This window comes from Biomphalaria glabrata, chromosome 4, assembly GCF_947242115.1.
Source record: "Biomphalaria glabrata chromosome 4, xgBioGlab47.1, whole genome shotgun sequence".
Lineage (NCBI taxonomy): Eukaryota > Metazoa > Mollusca > Gastropoda > Planorbidae > Biomphalaria > Biomphalaria glabrata.
This window is the reverse complement of record NC_074714.1, coordinates 35,980,879-36,003,918: the sequence shown is the minus strand read 5'-3', so window position 1 is coordinate 36,003,918 and position 23,040 is coordinate 35,980,879. Positions and strand designations below refer to the sequence as shown.

Sequence of the window (23,040 nt, the reverse complement as noted above, 5' to 3'; positions counted from 1 at the left end):
AGTATTTTTTAACTCTCAATAATTTCATATAAAACACACGCGCAAGTACGTACGCACACACATGCACATATATACACGCATATGTACATACACACACATAATGAAATAAAGCATCATCAAATTAAAAAAAAAAGAACATCTATGTGAAAAAACAAAAAATACCGATTTTTTATTTTTATTTTTTTTTTCAGATTCAATAGAACACAAAAACATGTATTCTTAACAAACTCAATCTACACCAACACATACAAAATAAAATATTGAGAAATAATATAGATTCACTAGTAAAATGTACATCTATTTCCTGTTTAAATAAATAGGTCTACATTCCCTCTTATCTAAATGTATTCAGATTTTATTCATGTAATAGTTGGCAGCACACTATAACTCATTTTATTTAACCAACAAAATCCATCTGGCAACAATTGGTTGCCTAGGAGCTGTTGCTATCATCATTTTAATATGGCGGCCGCCAGCTAAAACATGATCATACCCTAAATATTTCTATTTTAATATACAGAGATAGTCTAACAGTACAACAGGATGAATACGTTATTAATCAGCGCAACTCTACAACTCAATCCGTGACTCTATCGAAGGTGTCAATGTAACAAATTAATATAGTTCAGGGTACGATAATCAGGGGAGGTAACTTCATAGTTATACACTTGTAAACTTCCGGATACATTTGAAATGGAATTCTAAACACACATAAAAAATGGGATTTATTAATCTACTAAGAGGACAAACGATTTACTTCAGAATGAGAAATAATTAATCCATTGAAAATTAGATCTATATAGATCGAGGTAAAAACTTTTATTCTAGAATCTCAGTCTACAACAAAATGATCACATTGAATTTAATAAGAACTGTGACTGTCTTTCACTCTCTATACTATCAATAGTATGAAATCCATGTAAAGTATGTATCTCCAGTCCGGAGAGTCCGTACTACTAGTCTAGTCTGTTCAGTTTCAGTGTTGCACTCATTCACTCTTAGTAACTCATTGAAAATTACAACATGTTTATGCATGTTTTTATTTACAGTTTTAATACTAATATAGGTAATATCCGCATTTGCCCTAATATATTCTTCCTAGATCTACTGATCTAGCATAGAATGTAGGTCAGTCACTCAATAGTCTAGGCACTCTAGTCTAGGACTCTAGGTCTAGGCTAGTCTAGGCTTACGACTCTAGGTGTTTATAATGATAAATAATGAATCATTATTAATAATTAATAATAATATAATATTCATATATATATAGATCTAGATCTATTATAATTATATCTTTTATCAAGAATCTAGATGTCTACTACAATACTTAACTAGATCTATAGATCTAGAATCTAGATCTAAAATATAACCAAATTTAATAAATGAAATTCATGTTGAATTAAAATTTAAAAAATCACCTTTAAAAGCATTGGAGTTTATTAAAAGAATTTTTTTTTTTTTTTTTTTGCAAATCAAACAAGAACATACAACTAAAAATGCTATATTCAACATTGCCTCTTTGGTTAGACTTTAGACCATTGTCACAACACTGCATGTCACGATGTGTTGTGATGCCGGGGATTTTACTTGAATTAAAAATAGTTGAATAAATTACGATCTAGAATCACAATAAAAGATTCTTTGTTAAAACAAAACTCTGGAACTTTATTTAAATATAAAACGTAAGTACAGCTTATGTACAAATTACAGATCAATCAACACAAAATATCACAAAGGCTTTTAAAACAGAGCTCTTAGAAGACCGACTGACTACTATGAAAATATTTTATCGACTGGCGTTCTTTTTTACTCTCGCCAATTCTCTGGCGCTAACTCTTTAAAAAAAATGTCTTTGTTTAATTTCAAATCAACCAATAGATTTGCAACATCATAATCACGTCTTGGGTAAAACCTGAGGTGCTGTCAAGGGTCTAGATTTGTGGGGTAATTCCTGAGGCTCAGTCAAGGGTTTATATTTCTTTTAAATGTGAAATGTACAAATAATTCTATAATGGCATCTGTGACAACCATTATTAGAATATAATAATTAATATGCATCCTCTGTTAAATATTCCATGCCATAACTCAAGAAAACATTAAGAAAGTAGAACAGACATGAAGTAGAACTGTCAGATAACAAACAAGCAACCGGCTACACCCATTCATTAGTTCTCATGCTATATATATATTGTTTATTAAACATTATCCTCTCCCTTTTTTTAAATTCTTATTTATCTTATCTTATCTTATATAATACAGACGTTACTTCAAAAAAGAAGATGATTACGTCCTACGCGTCATGCATTTAGTCATGCATATTAACCAATGACTTAAATTCTGCCAAGTCACTGGTTTTCCTGGCTAGCTCAGGCAACCCATTCCATGCTCTAATAGCACTAGGGAAGAAGGAGTATTTGTACAAATTTGTCCTAGCATATGGGACGAGGAATGTGCCTTTATCTTTGTGTCTTTCAGAGTATTTTATTAAATTTTGTTTTTGTATTTGAAGATTATGGTTCAGTGTTTTATGTATGATTGCTACTTTACTTTTGAGCCTTCTCTCCTGAAGGCTTTCTAAATTTAGTGATTTTACTAAAGGTGTTACTCTAGTCAAATGTGAATATTCGTTTGTTATGAATCTCACTGCTCTATTTGGTGTCTGTTCCAGTTTCTTAATGTTTTCTTGAGTTGAGGGGTCCCAAACGGAGGATGCATATTCTATTATTGGCCTAACCAAGGTTAAATAACATTTTAGTTTTATGTTCTTATTTGATTTATAGAAATTTCTTTTAATAAATCCTAATGCTTTGTTTGATTTTTTTTTGTAGTTTCATCAATATGTGGATTCCATGATAGTTTTTCATTTATTATAACACCTAGGTATTTTGCGTTTTTAGTCTGGGTTACTGGTTTGCCATGAATAAGATAAGTGGAATTAATTTGTTTTAGTTTTTTTGTTACTCTTAACAACTGACATTTTTCTGGGTGGAAAGACATGCTCCAATTTGATTCCCATTTCTGTAATTCATCTAATTCTCTTTGTAAAATATCTGTGTCTTGTTTTGTTTTTATTGTTCTATATATTATGCAATCGTCTGCAAATAATCTGACTTTTGTTCGTGAACTAATGCAATTTTTGGTAAATCATTTATGTAAATTAAAAATAGTAGTGGACCAAAGACTGTTCCTTGAGGTACACCTGAGTTTACTGTTATCAGTGTTCATTTAGAGCCATTTATTATTACAGTTTGTTCTGTCCCTATCAGAAAATCTTTAATCCACTGATGCAATGGACCATTAATGCCGAAATATTTTAATTTTTTAAGCAAACTATGGTGGTGAACTTTGTCAAAAGCCTTGGAAAAATCTAGTAAGATAGCATCTATTTGTTTACTATTATCTAAACCTTTTGAAAAATCATCAATTAGTCCTATTAGTTGTGTTTCACATGATCTATATTTCCTAAAGTCATGTTGGTATGGTGTGAGGACATTATGTTTGTCTAAGTGGTTTATGATGTTGCTACATATTATGTGTTCTAGGATTTTACATGTGATGCTGGTAAGTGATACTGGTCTGTAGTTTCCTGGGTCAGATTTTTCTCCTTTTTTAAATAGGGGGGGGGGTGACATTAGCTTCTTTCCAGTCCTTTGGTACTCTGCCCTGGTTAAGTGAAGCCTGAAAGAGTATTTTGAACACTGGGGCTAGCTCATTTCTTAGTTCTTTGAGTAATCTAGCTGGAATACCATCAGGTCCAGATGCTTTATTTGGTTTGGTGTTGGCTAATAGTTTTTGAATTCCATTTTCTTGTACTACTATATCTTCTATGTTGTCTACTTGGTTCAAATTCAGTAATATGTCTTTGTCTCCTGGGGTTGAGAATGCTGATGCAAAGTATTTGTTTAGGATGTTTGCTTTAGTTTCATTATCATTATGTATTATGTTATGTTCATCTTTTAATGGCGATATGCCTGTTATTTCCATTTTCTTAGACTTAATGTATGACCATAGGTTTTTGTTGTTATCTTTAGATATTACATTATTTATGTATTCACTCTACAGCTGTCTGCTTACTTTTTGGGTTAAGTGTTTAATTTTTATATACTTTTTGTAAACTCTTTCTGCATTTGTTTCTTTAAATTTTCTATATAGGTTTTCCTTCTGTTTACAAAGCTTCTTTAGTCTATTATTAAACCAGCATTTATTTATTTTGTTTGATGTGTATTTAGTTGGTATATGATTTTCTATAATGCTTTTAAGATGGTTTTTAATGAAATTCCAGAGGTCATCGACTGGTTGGTTAATGTCTTTTTCTAATAAGAATGTTTGTTGAAAGATTAATGCAGCTTGGTGTAGTTGTGTTAGGTTACATTTATTCCAGAGTAAGATTTTTCTTTTGGGTTTTGTATTGGCTATTGCTTTTATCTGACTATGTATTTTTATGATCTCATGGTCTGATAGACCAGGGATAATATCATAATCAACTACTAATCCAGGTCTGTTGGTTAAGAAGAGATCTAATGTGTTGTTTAATCTAGTTGGCTTTTTAATGATTTGATCTAAACTTAGGTTGTGTAAAGTTTCTATGAAAAGCTCATTTATGTCCTTAAGGTTTTGGTGTTTATCTATGGTGAGTGTTTTCCAATTTATATCAGGTAGGTTGAAATCACCCATAATCCAAAAAACTGCATTTTTATTTGTCTCTTTAAGTGTAGTTATCTGATTACATAGTTCCTGCATGTATTCTAAACTAGAATTTGGTGGTCTGTAATTGCTGCCTATTATTAGGGATGTTGAGGTGGTATTAATTTTACAAAATGTTGATTCTATATTTTTTGAGTTAGGTAAGGTAATTTCTTCTGCCATAAGAGTGTTTTTTATTGCTAAAAGAACTCCTCCATGATTATCAGCCCTATCTTTTCTAAAAATTTCATAATTACTGTTGAAAATTTCTGCATTATAAATTTCAGGATGTAGCCAAGTTTCTGTTCCTGCAATTATGTCTGGTTTCTCACATTCTAATAAAATTTCTAAGTCTGCTGTTTTGTTCCTAATGCTTTGAAAATTTATTACTAAGGTTTTAAGGTATTTTGGTGTTACTTCTTTAGTAGGTTTGTTTAGTGAGGCTGTTGTATTAATTTTAGTAGATTTAGGTTTAACAGGAGTGGATCTGGCTAATGGTTGGTGAGTTTGGTTTGGGATGGTGTTTAGGATGGTGTATGGGTTAGAAGTGTCTGCATCAAAGGAATCAAACAGTCCTGATGTAAACTGAGGTAACCCACACGGTACACAGTGCCATGATGCATCTTGTTGCCTAAGGCATAATACACAGGTGTATTCATATGGAGACATGATGCATGGTACCATTCATTGCAGGTGTCACATTGAATAGCTTTCTGTTTCATGGTGCATACTTTTTTGCAGATGTTGCATCTATCTTTAGATCTAGGCCCTGGATTTGACTCTACATCTCCTGCTATTAATATTAACAGTGATAGGTACTTATTTCTGCTGTGTCTGATTGATAACTTCCATTTGTGATGGGTAATCTTCTTTAGTGTTATGGATGTGTATGTTAGGTTATTTTTGAAGTTGCATTGATCTAAAGTGTGATGATTGATTATGACTGTTGTTTCCTTTTTAAGTTTAGTGTTGACTAAGGTAGATCTGGTTCTGTGTTCAGCTAGTGTGTATTTAGTGATTATTAAAATAAATAGCCAGAGCCATAACACTATAAAGGCTTATGTCAGTGTTTCCCAAACTTTATCCTTAACGGAACACTTTGCACATTCTGAGTATTTAGCGGAATATTTTGCTTATTTTTTTAGAGAGATAAACTCATGTTGTGGTCTACTAGTTAATTATTTCAGTAGTTTGTTTAACACCTATTCAGGCCTCGTAGAACACTACAGTTCTGTAGAACACAGTTTTGATAAACACTGGCTTATCTCATCCCCCCCTCCACCCATTACTACTCCTAAATATTTATTCCACATTCAATCACTGACCTTTTTTTTTTGTTTGTTTTTTAATTCAATATTAAAAAGTATTTTAATTTCCTAAGCTCAATGTTGCTTTTTGGTCAGTGCCTTTTTTTTATTATGACTCTGGCATCGTAATGCTTTCTTACCCAAGAATTCTATAATTTTATTTGTTTACCTCAATATATAGACAGATAGGCCTTTCACAAATTAATCTGTGTAACATGAGTGTGTGTATCTACAAGGCCACCAACTGTAAAGGGTGTGTGTGGGATGGTCAATGGGATATGTAAATATATATTGAAATAATTGAAATGTAAATATATATTGAACTAGTTACTAATGGAGGATCAACAACAGACTAGAGAACCCAATCATGCTGCAGGGAGAAAACATCCTTGATATGGACCACTTCACTCATATCTGGGAAGTAGAGTTAGGAAAGAAGGTGGAGCTGATGATGATATACTAATTCAGATCAATAAAGCTAGGTTTGCCTTTTCAAATATTCAAGCAATCTGGCACTCTAAGGCAGACCTTTGTTAACAGATGCCTACACCGGATATTAGGAATTAGGTGGCCAGAAAAGATAACTACTGTTGATTTGTGGGAGAGAACTAGACAAAAGCACATAGCCCAAGATATCACAAAACGAAAATGGAGTTGGGTAGGACACATCCTGCGAAAACCAGCTACCAGTGTTGCAAGGCAGGCACTTGATTGGAACCCACAAGGAAAGAGGAAAGGGGGCAGACCCAAGTCATCAGTGAAGCTGAGGGTACTGGAATGACATGGGAGCTGATGAAGAAAGCTGCTCAGAACCGAGTTAGGTGGAGAGGTGTGGTTGAGGCCCTATGCTCCCCAGGATTAAGTCAAAGTAAGTCACTTACTAATGTAAATCTCTCAAAGGTGCAATCTGGCTTGAATAGCGGTCGCATGTATGTGTTCATGAATTTCAGACTAACAACTGATCATCAGGCTTGTCATTTAAAGTCCAAGGACCGCTTCTGGTTCTGGCTTCAAGGGCTTAATATTGATAGTAGCTGTTGAAATCTGAAGCGTTGTAGGTCAATATTTATTGTTTTAGATTAATTTATTTGTGGCAAACGATATTATATTAACAGCAGGAACATCAATTGTACCTATTTATAGCTTGAACCTGATGGTGCCGAAGCATAGATTAAATTGATGTCTTTAGGCCTGTTATTGAGATTAAGTTTTAGACCTACAGTTATATATATAGATCTAATAGCATTAGGAAAACCAAATATAGAAGAAAAAACTCATCTATACCCTCCCTACCCAAATAAATAAATAGACTGTGTGTTCGACTGATTTTAATAACCTAGTCAGATGGCCGTAGTCGGCCTACACTCAAATCCTAGTGTAGTGTGTATAGGTGATGGTGTTGACCATCACGCTTTTTTTTTTCATTGGGCATACACAATAGTGTTGAGTGGTCAGGCAAAAAATAACACATTGGCATGGTCAGTCAAGCTTGTAGATCTAGTATACCCGTACACTAGTTACAGAGGTCAAGTGTTTCTTAGCACTTCAGCAAATCAACTGTAATATTTATTTACAGTGTAGTATGCTGTCTTTGTATGTTGGTTTTATCCATTCTAGCTATACAAATGTCAACGTCTATCTAATTGAGTGCCAAGGACTTAATAAATAAAATAAGGAGTTGGGGGTGTCTAGCTCACCCTTTAAAGAGAGTCCTGGTCGTGTCTTTTATGCTAATATACACAAATCTTAGTATTGTCCTTTTTTCTACAAAATAATTAGTTACTAGCTTACTGGGCTATGAAATCTTGTGATTTGTGTTCTGTGTAGCAAAAGGTCACTCATTTAGGTGTGATCTTTAGTCCATCTAATAATTGAGATTTATATCCAAGTAAGCAAACTCAGTAGGGTACTCTTGTAGATGTGTGGCCTGTAGTCCAGCCACATGATTGAGATTTTTCTCCAAATAAGCAATCTCATTGTCCAGTTACCTGTGTAGAGGTGTGGCTAGAAATCCAGCCCCCTTATTAAGATTTACTACCAAGTAAACAAACTCAGTTCTTTTGTGTGACTTCTTAAGAGTGCATACATCCATCGTATTTGACTTGTGGTCACCTGTCTATCAATAAACTAAATGTGATGGACTAAACAAATAAAAAGGGGTATTCATCTCTACCTCTGGAGATATACCTGCACAGCTAGACAGAGTCTGGTCAGTATGACATAGTCAAGGAATATAACATCTTAACATGTTAAACACTCACACAAAGGTCAAGACAAAATGAAGAAAAGATGTTTGGTGCATATTCATATAGGCACTATTTTTAAGCACATTATTATGTTTTAAATATAAACATTTAAACATTCTATAACAGATATTAATGGAACAAGTTCCACTTTATGCATATTAAATAGGTAGAAGGTGTACTTTTTTACTATTCGGCCAACTATCCGGCGCTGATATTCAACCGGAGCCGAACATTGCACAATAGTGAAAAAAGACTGAATATTCGGCAGAAGCCGGAGCGACTATCCCGTGCACCCCTAATATTCACATTTAAGTAGTAAAATCACTAAACTTAGAGACACAAGGTGCTAAGGACAGAAAACTAAAAAGTAAAATACATAAAACACTAAACAATACTTACAAATTAAATACAATTTAAAAACAAATGTAATTAAATGCTCAGATCTAGACAAAGATAATTGCATCTTATTCCATACATATGCTAGGACAAATTTGTGAAAGTGTTTCTTTTTCCCTAGTGTCTTTAGAGCATGGAATTGGTTGTTTGAATCAGCCAGGAAAATCATTGACTAGCAGAGTTTAAGTCTGTAATTAACATACATTAAGATATGTGTAGAGCATAATTATCTTCTGTTTTGGGAATGTCTGTAATGAATAAGATAAGAAACAAGACCAAAAATACAAGTATACATTTCCCATGTAAATACTCATTTTCAAGCAGCAAATGGAATAATGGAAAATTCGTGTGACATCACAGTTTTGGAAATTTACATTTTTAAATAATTTCACTGTTGACTCTGGGCTTGTAAATCCATTCTGTATTATAACAGCTTAAAAATTGTATTTGCTAATTAATATTTGGATTTTTTGAAATAATTTATATAGTATTGGATTTTGGATTAAAGTTTTCCGTATTCTTATTCTTGGATTTCTCTTGTTTTTTATTCTATTTGAAGTCAGTTTGTAATATATACAACATCATGAAATGATTAGACTTAATCATTACAACTGAATAACATTCAATCAAAACAGATATTCTTCTTCTTCTCATTTTTTATGTTGGAGTGTTCAGATGACTAGACCACTGTATGAGATGAACTATACAGTGGTTTCCAAATCAGGGAGCTCTCCATATAGCTTTCTTTCTATTGGGGTGTTTTGGGGCCAGTTTCTTGTGCAGGCCTCTTGGTAAAGAGAGCAGTTTTGGAAGACACAGTCAGCATTCTCTGGTGACACTCACATGGGCAGATTTCACTGGTTCCAATTTTGAGCTTCTGGTACATATGTTGTCTCATTCTGTTGTGTCCGGTCCTGAGTCGAAAGATTAGACGTTGATCTTGTCAGGATAGCTTATAATAGGCATCATCTTTCTTGTGATTTGGATGAGAGCTTGTCCATTTCTCATTTATTTTATTTACTATTAGTTTCTTCATTTCTTACAAATATTCAATTTAACAACTTCACACAGACCTTAATAAGTTACTTAGAATCTGATGCTATATTTTATAAAATTGTATCATCTATTATATAATACAGGTGCAAATAAATAAACTAACAGAAAATGGCCAGCACAAGTTTTCATTCCTCCCATATCATTGGAGGTAACAGACTAATTGCTAGTAATCTAAGCAATCAGTTACCACAACTGATGGTAGAAACTGAACTACAAAAACTCTTGTCTGATGAAAAAGCACGAGCTGAAAAACATAAAATCAACTACCAGCAACTCAAAGTAGAGCACACATGGTAAGAGCAATGAAGACTTTTTAACCTAGCTTAATAAAGTCAACATTACAAAATTAATTCATTTTTTATTTTTTTTTTTTTTTTTTATATATAAAGATGCACAAAAAACTAAATTATTTGAATTAGTGTTGTTTTTTTGAAGTCTTCAAGAAAAATTGCTAGAATTAGAGGCAGAGAACAAGTCAACCCTTGAAGAGTCTCGACTGGTGAAAGAAAAATATTTATCTATGTTTGAGGCTTGTGGCAGAGAACTTGCTGAAAAAGTGGCTGAAATAAATGAACTTAAAACAAAGGTAATTTCGGTTACAAATGTTTTGCATAATTTACAGTTGTATGATAATACTGTATACATGACACATCTGTTATTAAGAGAATAATAGTGGAGTTTTTATTGTTTGAATGTTATTATGAAATAAATGTGTAATTATTAATATGGGCTCCTTCAGTTGGAAAGGGATTAAATGGATCATCTCATAGAAATGATATGAATGCTTGGGCATTAGCTATGTTTGGATTGATGTCACCCACACAGTAGTTCCCCCTCTTCACACAGCTGATGTATCTAAAGGAACAGCAACTGCCATACAGTTTGGGGTCAGTGGTGTTGCAGGCTCTGGCAGGATGAAGCACTGTGTGCTGTAAACTGCCTTCCTAAGGGTTTTTCCTCAGGGTTGACTCCCAAAGCCTTTCCCATGATTGGGTATAACTACAAGGCAGCAGAGGTTTGAATTAAGAGATTTCCTTCTCCATGGCTAACAAGCCCCTTCTCCTGTTAGTGAAAACCGTTCTGCCGGACTCAATATCGGAGACACACGTGAAGGCCAGGAGTTGGACTGCTTGTCAGAGGCTATTTGAGATCCATGCCATTAGAAAGCAATTTATAGGTAGTGTAGTGCTTATATCCATTACCACTTCTGGCAATGACAACCTTTTGGACACTGTATCCTGTTAATATTGAAAACAAGTAATTTGATTTTTTTATTTTTTCTCATTTACAATGATTTTTTTAATTTTTTTTTTTCAATTTGTAATTTTATGTTAACTTTATTTAGAGATAATAAAAAAAAAAGATTTTAATGGCAAACAAACAAAAAACACTATCATACTTATTCCAAGAAATGAGATAATTAAATGATTAGTGCACTTTGATTACAGTTATAAATGTTACCTTGCTTAACTTCTTTACTGGAAGCTTTCTTAATTTTACATATAGATAAATTCAAAGTACAAATTAACACATAAAGTTGTTTTTTTTATTTTATAATCCCTGCTTAATAAAAGAAAATTAGATCCATGTTATCTTCTGCAGATGATAACTCCACAAAGACTTGAACTTATCAAATCCCAAATGCTTGAAGACTTGGAGAAGATTTACATTCAGAAATCTAGGAAACAGGAAGATGAGGTGGAAGAATACAGGGCAGCTATGAGTAAGCTTCGTTATGAGTTGTCTTTCCTTAAAGCTGAGTATGAACACAATCAAACTGAACATGTCCAACAAATGCAGGATTTAGTTAAACAGCATGACATTGAGGTGAGTTGTTAAGAAATGTGGTTCTATTTTCATAATTCAAAAGGTGAAGATTTTTTAACAGTTTATCATACATCATTGATTAATTTAAAGGAATAGGATTTTAGTGATTCATGTGTCTGTAAGTCAGTATTAGAACAAACTTTTAATAAAGTGGAACTGAGACCTTAAACTGAAGTTTATTACATTCCCTAAACTAGCTGACTAATTTACGACAAGATCGTGATGCAACCATTACAAAAATTCAAACTGAAACTGGTAGTGATTTACAGAAAGTCAGAGTACTGCAAAGAGATAATGCACAATTAAATCTACAGGTTTGTTATTTTTTTTTATTATTATCTGTTTCATTGGTTAATTTACATTTTAAAAATACTGAGTAGAATCTATGTTAAAAGATTGATTCAAAATGAAATTCTTTTCTTTCAATATTCAATATTGTAATTTACAATGTTCCTTATTAGCTTAGCAACAGATTTAAGATTTATTGTTGCTGTGAAAAATCAGCAAATATATACATATAGATTAGAATCAGTACCTAGAGTCAGTGCAATCATGCACATTTCCTCAGTCTTTAGAAATATAATGAGTGCTATTGTTTTTAAGTAGTATCCAAACAATATCTTTTTTAATGCAGTAATTATTCTCTAAATATAATTGCTATAAAATAATACTTAGATCACAGCCTTAATTGTAATTTAAATGCAAACTTTTGAGCTCAGTTTTTGTTAAAGTGATCTCTAATTGTTCTTATAGGTGACTCAGTCATGCTTACCAATTGATATCTGGTCGGCAATTTACTTTGTTGTTTTTTTCAGTAAGCACAGAAAAGTTATGTAAAATGTAATTCAAGCATCACAAAAAAAAAATTTTCTTTTCTTTGGTGATTTGTATTGTTTTGAAAAAGGAAACAAAGTTATATAAAAGAGGAGAAGAATGGAATATAAAAGTTTTTGTTGTTCTTAGGTAAAAGAGTTATTGAATGAGCTTGAAGAGGTAAGAGCTCTAAAAGAGAAGCTAAGCCTGGAGTCAGATAACATTATGCGGACACATACCAAGCAGGTCTCTGAACAGATTTCAACAATCAGATCTTTAGAGGTGAGGTTTAGAAAAAAAGCCAACTTTTTTAAATAGTACTAAAGTAAAATTTAGGATAGATTCAATGTAAGATTTTTTAATCATAAATTTTAGAACAGGTAAATTGAATAGTGTAATTTGTATTTGTACATTACTAGTATTTACTACACAATTAAGTAAAGTTATATAAAATAAATCCATTTCAAATTTTTTACTATCATTAAAATATTTGAGGTGTGTGAATGATGGGGAGATTTTTTAAAGTAAAGGTTAGCTACAGAAGGGACCAACTTTGTATAAAAGTTTACAAGTGCATATTGTGATCAAGCAAGCACCTTTTGCAGATATAAAGGCTAAGGGATACTGCTCTTGTATGAAGATTTTAGGGTCTTGAATGTTTATCCTATTGGAGATTGGATTTTTACAAATCTTTTATAATAACTCTCTATCTGCCTGGTAAAAAGTTTGTACATGTTATTTCTCCCACACTCAATGTCAAATTAAGCTGAAATTATGCACAAAAAATGATCATGTCAACATTCACCAAGATACCACCTTTCCCAACTGGTCCAGACAAGTGATTTTGTTTGATTTACTTAGGTTCTTCAGAAACTCTTATATATGACTACCAAGGCTATTGTTAATTGTAGCTATACCCTGAATAACAGTTTGCCAGTGTTAACTTTACCAGCCCCATTGTCATTAAGGGACCTTTACTATTTATATACTGCTAATGTTACACGAATAAATAAATAAATTACATTTTTTTGCAAGTCTGAAAGAGAATCATTGAAACGCCAAATAGAATCAATTCATCATGAGCTGACAGCAGTCATCACAGATCAGAATAAACTCAGAGGAGAGCTGCATGAAGTCGAAACAAAAAACACCATTTTGAAAAATCATGCTGAAGAGACCATCCACAGGTCCAAGGTTGACCTTTCTAACCTGAAAATGGACATGCTGAAACAGAGGGGAGAGCTTGAGAAAGAAAGGGATAGACTGAGAAATGAACTGGAAGGTACAATTTGATCTAGTCAAGATTCATCATGCAATTTACAAAGCATGGCATTTATATTTAATGAATTTTCAATTTTATATATGAATAATATATACAGATCCTTTGTGTGTGTGTGTGTGTGTTTTTTTTTTTACTTAGATTCACTTCATTTACTATTTGCACCAACACTGAGTGAATTAAGATTGATTACTGTAAAACTTGAATTATCTAGATAAATTACTGTTGAACATACTATAAAGTTTCCAGAATAATTACTTTTGTCACAGTCAAGTGGTAGTCTGTCACAATAAGGTCTAAATCAGTGGTTCCCAAACTTTTTTGGCTCGTAGACCCCTTGACATGTTTTCCAGGATTCGGTAGACCCCTTGGTTAGCTAATATTGCTGAATTAATTTTTTTTTCTGATTTATGAGCTGTGTTATGTGTTGTTTTTTTTTCAACGATGTCTAATGGACATTAGGAATTATGTGGCCACATGCATGGGCATAGCTGGGGGTGAGGTTGGGTTGCGAAAATCCCCCACCGAAAAAATCCTGGCTACGCCTATGCCCACATGTAAGTTAACCTAATAGAATTTATGAAACAAGTCTGTTAAAAAAAAGCAATGTACAATTATCATTGAATTAAATTTTGTTTTAAAAAAAAGATCTTTGACATCCAAGAACTTTGATACAAAAAGTCGTCGTAGACTCCTGGTGGTCTATATAGACCACTTTGGGAATCACTGGTCTAAATGTTTTGATCATGATGGCTTATTGCTTACTTTTTAAATGACCATTTTTTTAAATTAGAAAATTCCCAATCATCCTTAACTAATCTTTGCTAATTTAAGTTATTTTATTGACTTAAAAAAGGTTAGAATTAGTTAAATGTCAATGGGTAACTGACTTTAGATGGGGAAAGTAAAGGCAGTTGGTTGTTGTGCTGGCCACTTGCAGGGTTCGTAGCGCTCCTAAAATCTCCTAAAAAATGAAAAGTCTCCTAAAATCCTAAAATTCTCCTAAAAATTGCTGAAAGTCTCCTAAAATTTTGTCCATTCTCCTAAAATTTTTACCCAATATTTTTTTTAAAATATAATTTTGCTTATTTCTTGCTAAAATGCGGGGAAAAAAACAACAACAGCGTAACTAGGCATTCTGATCGCATGACCTTACGGGCTGGCTGTGTTAATGAGCTGACCAGTGACGCTTCTGCACCGCCTTTCACGCACTTGTGAAGCGTGACCTCGTGATTGAAGATGGCCTTGGCTCAAGCAAGCATTTCACCTGGCAGTATTTTTCTGAAGTCAGCGTAGAAATTTTCGTTTCCATTTATTGTTACCACTAAAGACGTGCTAGATCTAGTCTGTAGTGACTATTACCAGACTAATTTGTAGGCTACACCCCTCCGAATATGTCTAATCCCCCCCCCCCCCCCAAAATCCAAAAGCCATTTTTTAGTAAGCAAATGTCAACTAAACATTCAAATAGGCCTATATATATATTACTGGCTCTGTTTATGAGAAGGATTTAAGTTAGCTAATAAAAGAATAAAACATTACCTCAAATGCACACCATGACTCTAGTAGGAACTAAAAATGTACATTTTCATCACAGAGAATACACATTATGAAGGCATCTCTAAGAATGTTTGTTATTTAAAAAAATGGAAAAGCAACCATCTTTCATTACATTTTCTGTGGACATACCACAGCTGATAATATTGTTTCTGTGGCATATTGGCAAGATATTTATTATTATTTTTAAAATCAAATAACAATAGGCCTAATTGATTTGATAAATGCTTAGTTTTGTGTATATTTTACTATGTATCACACAAGTGGATAGGAAAAACACACACACATCATACATTTCATCCTTAAAAAAACCTCCTAAAATCTCCTAAAATTTTGTCATGGAAAAGTACTACTAACCCTGCACTTGACACCCTGCTTGTTAACTGTTGGTCATAGAAACTGATGACCTTTACATCATCTGCCCCATAGATCGCAAGGTCTGAAAGGGGAACTTTACTCTTCTTTACTATTTATTTATTTAAAGATACACATTTTTAAATATGTTTTTTGACTGTACACATGCTATTGAATAAATGCCTGCCAATAATTTCATAGATTTAATTAATGTTATTAATTATTGGTAATGTTTGAAAAGTGTACACTAAATTTATTTTTGCAAATAAAAAATTTAGGATCACTTTCCATGTTATAAGACAAAGACTGTTTGTTATTCTTATGGAAATTTGTTGTGATTACAAGGACTATTTTCTCAATAAAAACAACACAACAGAAACATTCACATAGATAGAACAGACACAACATAAAGAGTTCATTGACTGACTACACACAGACATCTTGATCCTTTTCACATTTCTTAGTCAAGGAGTAGTGCTGATAGTCTGACTGAGTAATGAACAAACAAGTTTTGTACTGCTTGGTTCTAGCCTTGATTGACAGAAATTGCTCACTTCGCGACAACTTGACGTTTTGTTGGAGTGGGTGGCTATTGTCTTCCAAGATCGTTCCAATTCAGCTGAGACATTTTTGTTCAAAAAGTTTGTTTAAATATGGTAGTGTTGTGTGTGTGGTTTTTGATGCTCTTTTTATAATGTTGTCTAAGTGGCGCGACATTCTTGATAAAATGTTGCCTTGCCAACAATGATATTTGATATTTTGGGATTTCGCCAACAAGTTATTCCATATGTTAGCAAATTTCACGTTGTTGCACAGTAAAAATTATCCAAGATCTTCCTTTGTAGTTTAAAGCTGTATAGGAAAAATAAGTATTTGTAAAAGATTTGGGCAAAAGTTGAACTGTTAATTGTAATCAATATTTGGAGACACTTGTTTATATCCTTAATTATTTCATGGATCTATGCACCATTTTTATTTCATTTATTGGAAAAAAAAAAGATATGAAACAACAACTGGACATTTCACAAGCCAAAGTTCTTCAGTTACAACATCTGTTGGAGGAGAAAGAGAGAGATGCTGTGCTAAGGGTTCAAGCAGCCAGAGAGGAAGAGTTTTCTAAGATTGTCAAAGTGGAAAATGAAAAGTTAGTGGGGTTTTTTTTTAATTAACTAATTGCATTCTGGTGGAAAAAATATAAACATAGAGTTGAAGCTAGGTGCTGAAACAAATGATACATACATATATTAAACATAAATGAATAACAGCACCAGGGACCAAGTTTTTAAGAGAGAAAGTAGTGAATTAAAATTTTAATTCACTACTTTCTCTCTTAAAAACTTGGTCCCTGGTGCTGTTATTCATTTATGTTTAATATATGTATGTATCATTTGGTGGAAAAAATATATTAATACTTTAAAAGGTTAGATATGACAGAAATGAAAGAAATTAAGTATTTTCACAAATTTATTTCTAAAACTATTTTTAAGCTTTTAATTCTTTGATATTTATCTTGTTTTTTTTTTTTTTGTGCAGCTTGATTTGAAAATCTATCAGTTTCTATTAATGCATGGCCTTTACTTATTATGATTGATAGGCTGGTTGTTTCAATGGGCTACTTTACTTCTGTAGCTTAGTGATTACTAGTACATTTATAAAAATCCGTTCTGTTTGTTTTATTACTATATAGCATAAAGCCTTATTTTGGAACTCAGATGTGATGATGAAAAGTCTACTTCCCTTCCCTTCTCTCACAATCAAAACAACATTTTTAAAGGTGTGCCCAAAACAGACAATGTCCATAGAAATAAGGCAGATTAAATGTACAGACCACTGCTGTTAGAATAGATATGAGTTTTGCTTAAAATGTTTTTATTTGTTGTATTTGTCTATAAAAAAAAAATCAGAAATTAAAAATACATTTAAAACACTATTTTTTAAATCAGTTTAAAATTAAAAGAATCATTATGGTATTGGTTTACAATTATGAGAGATGTATTTTTTTGGCCTTTATCCTAATGATATACAACAGGTCTGTGTAAGACCAAGTTAGCACTATACAAAGCTAAATACACAGAGAATTTCACCTTTGAGATAGCTTGTAAGCACAATGTTTGAGCAAGTGAGAGATGAGTTGTTTTCTTGGCTTCACCATTTGTACACATATGGAAACATCCATGATGAATACGTGGGTCAGCAAACAGGAAACAAAAATGACTTTCTGTGGGCTACTACAAATGAATACATTGCATTTGATGGGGAAAAAAGTGAAGCTCATTAATCCACAGTTTAGAAGCAGTTTCTCAATGGCCATTTTTTTCTCAGTGGGATATTTCCATGGTATGTTGGTACATTGGGGCTTTCTGTGTAACCCTGTTATGATTTTATGAACTTCAAGTTGATAAAATCATTTAGTCAATGTAGAGTCAATGTCACGTTTCTAGTTTTGGGCAGAAAGTTTTTACTTGTCAAAGTTTCACTGAATGTTAGACCTAGTAGACAGTGGTCCATATATTTTAGGTCATAGGTATAAGGGCATAGGTCACATTAAGATCTAGGGAAAGTTATTATTTTTTTTTTTTAAGTACTTGAACAAATTTGTTCAGTTATAACAAGCTCCCTTATTTTCTACAAAGTTTATATCACTTTGTCTGTCTAGTTAAAATCTTTTTTTTTTCTTCCACTTCCCATTCTTGGATCAAGTTGAAATTTTGCACAATTATTATTATTTTTATGTTTTTGAATATCTCAGTGGAATTAGTACTACAAAATGTTTTACATTTATATTAGATGGATATCAAAGATGCATTGATTCAATGTTATATGTTTACATTAAAGAGATATCTTGGATCTATTGCTCTGTTATAAAAACTCCATCAATGACTTTTGTCTTAAAGGTTTGAATTAGAAACTAAACTTCAGGAAATGGAACGCCGCAGAATTGATGATGAAGCTCGTCGCCATGCAGATCAAGAGAAAGCTAATGATCGTGTCAGCCAAGCCAATGCAGCCAAAGACCAGGCAGAGAGGGAGTTAATCAGCATTAAGTATGTATTTATTCTTTTCCTTAACATTGCATTGCAAAGCTTTAACAATGCTCAATAAAATAATGATTAAAAATTTTTTTTGTTAGAGCTCGGCTTGGTCACATGGAAAGTCTTGAAAGTCAAGTGGAACGAGAACGTTCTGAAAACTCATTGTTGAAATCTCAAGTCTATAAGCTGCAAACTGAAATCAATGGCTTTCATTCTGCTGAAAATGAGCTGGCAGATTCCAACATGAAAATAAAAAATAATGCAGAATTGTTAAGAGAAGAACTCCAGATGACTAAATCCCAGCTTGAGCAACTTCAGAATAATCACCAGGCATTTATATGTTTCTTTATTAAAATAACTTAATAAAATCTTCTTTTACCTTTACCTATCCCTTAGTCTGCTGGACCATTGGGGCACCACGCAAGTTTCATTGACCATCCTTCTCCATTCTTATCATGCCTTAATATTAGAATGCCCCTTCTTTTATTCAATTCACAAAAATATAACAACAAAATTTGACCTTCATTTTGTCTTAATGACTTTTATCTCAGTGGCAATTGTTTTCTAGTGCTGTTGTTACATATCATCTTATTTATCTTTTATAGTAGAAACGTTACTTTAAAAAAGAAGATAATTATGTCCTACGCATTTCATGTGTCTATCTAGTCATGCATGTTAATCAATGACTTAAACTCTGCTAAGTTGTTGGTTTTTCTGGCTGATTCAGGCAATCCATTCCGTTCTCTAATGTCACTAGGGAAGAAGGAGCACTTGTACGAATTTGTTCTAGTATATAGAATAAGAAATTTGCTTTTATCTTTGTGTCTTTCTAAGTATCTCATTAGGTTTTGTTTTTCTATTTGTAAATTATGATTTATTGTTTTATGTATTATATATATACTTTACTTTATTCTTCTGTCCTGAAGTGTCTCTAAGTTTAGTGATTTTACTAATGGTGTTACTCTAATCAAATTGGAACATTTGTTAGTTATAAATCTCACTTCCCTAGTTTGTATTTGTTCTAGTTTCTTTATGTTTTCGTGAGTTGAGGGATCCCAAACAGAGGATGCATAACATTGGCCTACTAAAGTTAAATAGCATTTTAGTTTTATGTTCTTGTTTGATTTGTAAAAAAAATGTTAATAAACCCTAATGTTTTGTTTGATTTTTGTAATAATCTCTTCAATATGAGGATTCCATGACAACTTTTCATTTTCAACTATATTAGTTTAACAGTTTTTATATATTTCTTTTATTAGGTCATTTTAATGCAACAACGATCTGCCATGGCTGATGACCGTGTGCAGCTTGAAGGTAGAATACATGAGCTAGAGGAAAAATTAAATGAATCTTTAGCCAAATATAACAGGGCTTCCGTCATACATAAAAAGGTGTGAATTATTCTCATTGACATAGATTAATAATTATAATATAATCAATTAGATAGTTTTAGATTAAAATTAAGAAAAACAGTATTTTTAATTACTTAATTCTATTGGTGTATGTGTGTGTGAAAAATGTATGTATTGATTTGCTTTATTTAAATTGTGTTTTGCATCTGACTTTTAGGCCATGGGGACTATTATATTTCTAGAAATTATTCTAGTTTTAAGAGAATGTCAGCTAGGATGAAACTGTTTTATTAATTGAATTCAAATTAGAGCACTTCCATATCACTCCATTAATTGCACAACTTTAAAGTAGCAAGGTTTAAATGATTTCCTTCATGCATTTCTGCACACATCTTAAATCAATTAATGTTACTTTAATTGTTATTTCAGAGTACCATTAAATGAAAGAAAAAACTTGTGTGTAAAACCTTCAAAACAATAGCCTCATTATTAGAGTAAAATTGATTGTTTAGCCTTATTCAGTAAGTTCCTTAAAATATATATATTTTCAGCTAAAAACAAAAACTGCTTTAATTACTGAGAAACTGAAGGACAAGTTGATGTTATTGAAAGCACAAAATACAGAGTTGGACCTGGAAAAAAAGGCTTTGCAGTAATAATACATTTTATATTTATTTTAAATTGATTTAACTCTTACTAAAGAGAAAAATGTTTAGGACCAGTAAACAGATGTAAGACCTGAGTATGAGTTTTTTAAATTTATATTACATAAGTGTATAAACATTTGTATTTAAAGATCAATTTTATTTTCAGCACATTTTAATCTAATCTAAAAATTCTTACTAAATCTGCAGAAAATGTGTTCCATTTGATAAATATAATCGACTACACAAGCAGTGGAAAGATCTATGGCGCCGCCATAATGAATTCAGGACTATATTGTTTTCAATTCCTTCCAGTAGTTCAACTTCTTACAAAAAGAAAGTTTCAGAGGTATTGCTAGATGCCTCTACTGTACTGCAACAGTCAGGATTTGATAATGAATTGGTAAGTATAATCTCTTTATGTTTTGAAGGAAAGATTTAGTATATTTTTTTTTATAGAAAACAGCTGTAGATTGTTGTTTTTTTACTGTTGCATTCTAAATATTATTATTCTGTCAATAAATAGAATGAAAGAACAGAGCTTTTTAAAAGTTTTTAAGGTGGGGAGCAGACCAATAAAATTATATTATTCACTAATCTTAATTGATTGAAGAAAACCAATCACTAGAAAAAACAAATTTCAGCTTGGTCTGAGATTAGGTGTAAAGAAATAACCTGTACAAACTTTTTACCAGACAGACTTAGACTTGATAAAATTTTTGTAATAAAAGATTAAAATAGCAAGATACTGCGCTTGCTTTTTTAAACTCTGATTTTTCTAACATTTTTTTCTAAACATAGGAGGAGCAACATCAGGAAGATTTAAAAGTTTTGCGGCTACGACTGGAAGCCTTAGACAAGGTGCAGCATCAACAACTGGCTGAACTCATTGACCTTACTCCTCGAGAAAAACAAGACATTGAGAAGGATGTTTGTCAATATTCTGGCAGCATCAAGTCTGATGAAGAACATTCCATAAAGTCAAATGAATCCTGAACTACTGACATATCTTAAATCATATATAATTAGTAAAAGTTTAAATTATATTTATAAATTTGATGGATTTGATATTACATTGTATGCTTACTTATACATTTATACTTAAAAATATTGTTTTATATTTAAGAAAGCTGATATTTTAATAAATGTATTTTATACTTTTGTTACTAATAATCAAAATTTTACATTAGGCTTTAATATAACCTTTTTACTAATTAAACCTTACCATTTGTTTTTATTGAATGTGGAATAGAGGCTACATTTATCTAATGTAAACTAGATTAAGTTACATTGAGCCAAAGTAAGATTTTTACTTGACATGTTTTTATTCTAACTTCTGCCAATTATAATGCACATCTATTTATCATCTCTGGTTCCAGAGAATCAAAAGTTTTAAGCTGATTCATCTTTTACTACAACTGTAAAATATGTTTGTTGAGAATGGTTCTGCATGCTATCTAGAAGATGTCAATTCTCCATTATAAGTTTCAAATGTTTCAATTATTTGTTGTTTTTTTGAGCATCATTCTTTTGTCTGTCTTTTGATTTTATTTTTGATATATACAATAGATAGGCACAATATTTAACTTAGCTTGAGAGAAAAGGAAAGGAATATATTTACTTTTGTGTTCTTATAGTTGATATATATAAATTTACTTTGCATATTTGAATAATGTTTTTCTCAGCTTCTTATAGTTAATCCTAAACTTACCTACATTGTACAGGGATTCTTTTTCCTTATTCATCAGTGATTGTGCTAATAAATTAATGCAATGGATTTTTTACAGTACTTTTAAATGTGTATTTGTCTGGGCTAATTATTTTCAATGGTGGACGCATTTTTTATACACCTGACCAGTACTTTATCTTATTTCATTTATTTATGTGTTATAATAGAAATAAATATTTCTAAATATGTAAGCAGAGTGAGACAGGTTTTTTTTTATAACCTTTTGTTTTAAAGTGCAAACAGAATGAAAGACACTGAGTATTCCTTGCAAAAACTTTGTTGGTAGACTAAGAAGATCTTGTAGGAGGAGACAGATGTCACAGGGAGTTGTGAAATAAAGAGGAAGCCTTATGACATTCTAAAAATGTCTTTCATTTCCTCTGTAGTGAACGAGTGTTAATTATTAAACAAAGGTTTAATGATTCGATGATAAAATATGACATAAATGATGATTATACATAATAATAAATACTAGATCAGAGTGCATAAGTTAGGTGAAATTATGCAACATAGATCTAGCTAACCAGAAAGCACACCTTAGTTACAGTTCAAACAATCCAGTCTGGGCTTGCGATGCCAACAAATCAATGCCATAGATAATAACCAAGTAGGGTGCATGCAGAGCCCTAAGCCTGCATTCCCAATACTTGGGAAAAAAACAAAAAAAACAGATAAAGCCAAGAAAATTGCTACCCAAACAAAACAAAAAGAAGCAATGACAAGCAATGACGCCAACATAGCACATCCTTAGAAGCAGCACACAAA

At 32.0% G+C, this 23,040-nt stretch overlaps 1 protein-coding gene across 4 annotated transcripts; it reads left to right on the top strand.

Annotated features, from left to right (window-relative positions):
* Positions 1 to 656: 656 nt before the first annotated feature.
* Positions 657 to 22,466, top strand: LOC106051928 (centrosomal protein of 83 kDa-like). 4 transcript variants are annotated; one of them, XM_056025933.1, is made up of 14 exons: positions 657 to 809; positions 9,772 to 9,981; positions 10,124 to 10,274; positions 11,291 to 11,515; positions 11,713 to 11,829; positions 12,479 to 12,610; positions 13,364 to 13,610; positions 16,518 to 16,662; positions 18,413 to 18,562; positions 18,649 to 18,880; positions 19,810 to 19,941; positions 20,454 to 20,554; positions 20,757 to 20,949; positions 21,348 to 22,466. In XM_056025933.1, the coding sequence occupies exons 2-14, from the start codon at positions 9,797 to 9,799 to the stop codon at positions 21,540 to 21,542; spliced, it is 2,205 nt and encodes a 734-aa protein (XP_055881908.1). In that variant the 5' UTR covers positions 657 to 809; positions 9,772 to 9,796; the 3' UTR covers positions 21,543 to 22,466. The 4 variants fall into 4 exon arrangements, with proteins under 4 accessions (XP_055881908.1, XP_055881909.1, XP_055881911.1 ...); XM_056025934.1 differs by lacking the exon at positions 657 to 809 and adding an exon at positions 935 to 1,066; XM_056025936.1 differs by lacking the exon at positions 657 to 809 and adding an exon at positions 1,113 to 1,128.
* The last annotated feature ends 574 nt before the right edge of the window (positions 22,467 to 23,040 follow it).

Coding starts and splice junctions, on each gene's coding strand:
- LOC106051928 (XM_056025933.1), top strand. CDS start 9,797: ATGGCCAGCACAAGTTTTCATTCCTCCCATATCATTGGAGGTAACAGA. Junction 11,830..12,478: donor ATGCACAATTAAATCTACAG/GTTTGTTATTTT, acceptor TGTTGTTCTTAG/GTAAAAGAGTTATTGAATGA. Junction 19,942..20,453: donor CTTCCGTCATACATAAAAAG/GTGTGAATTATT, acceptor ATATATTTTCAG/CTAAAAACAAAAACTGCTTT.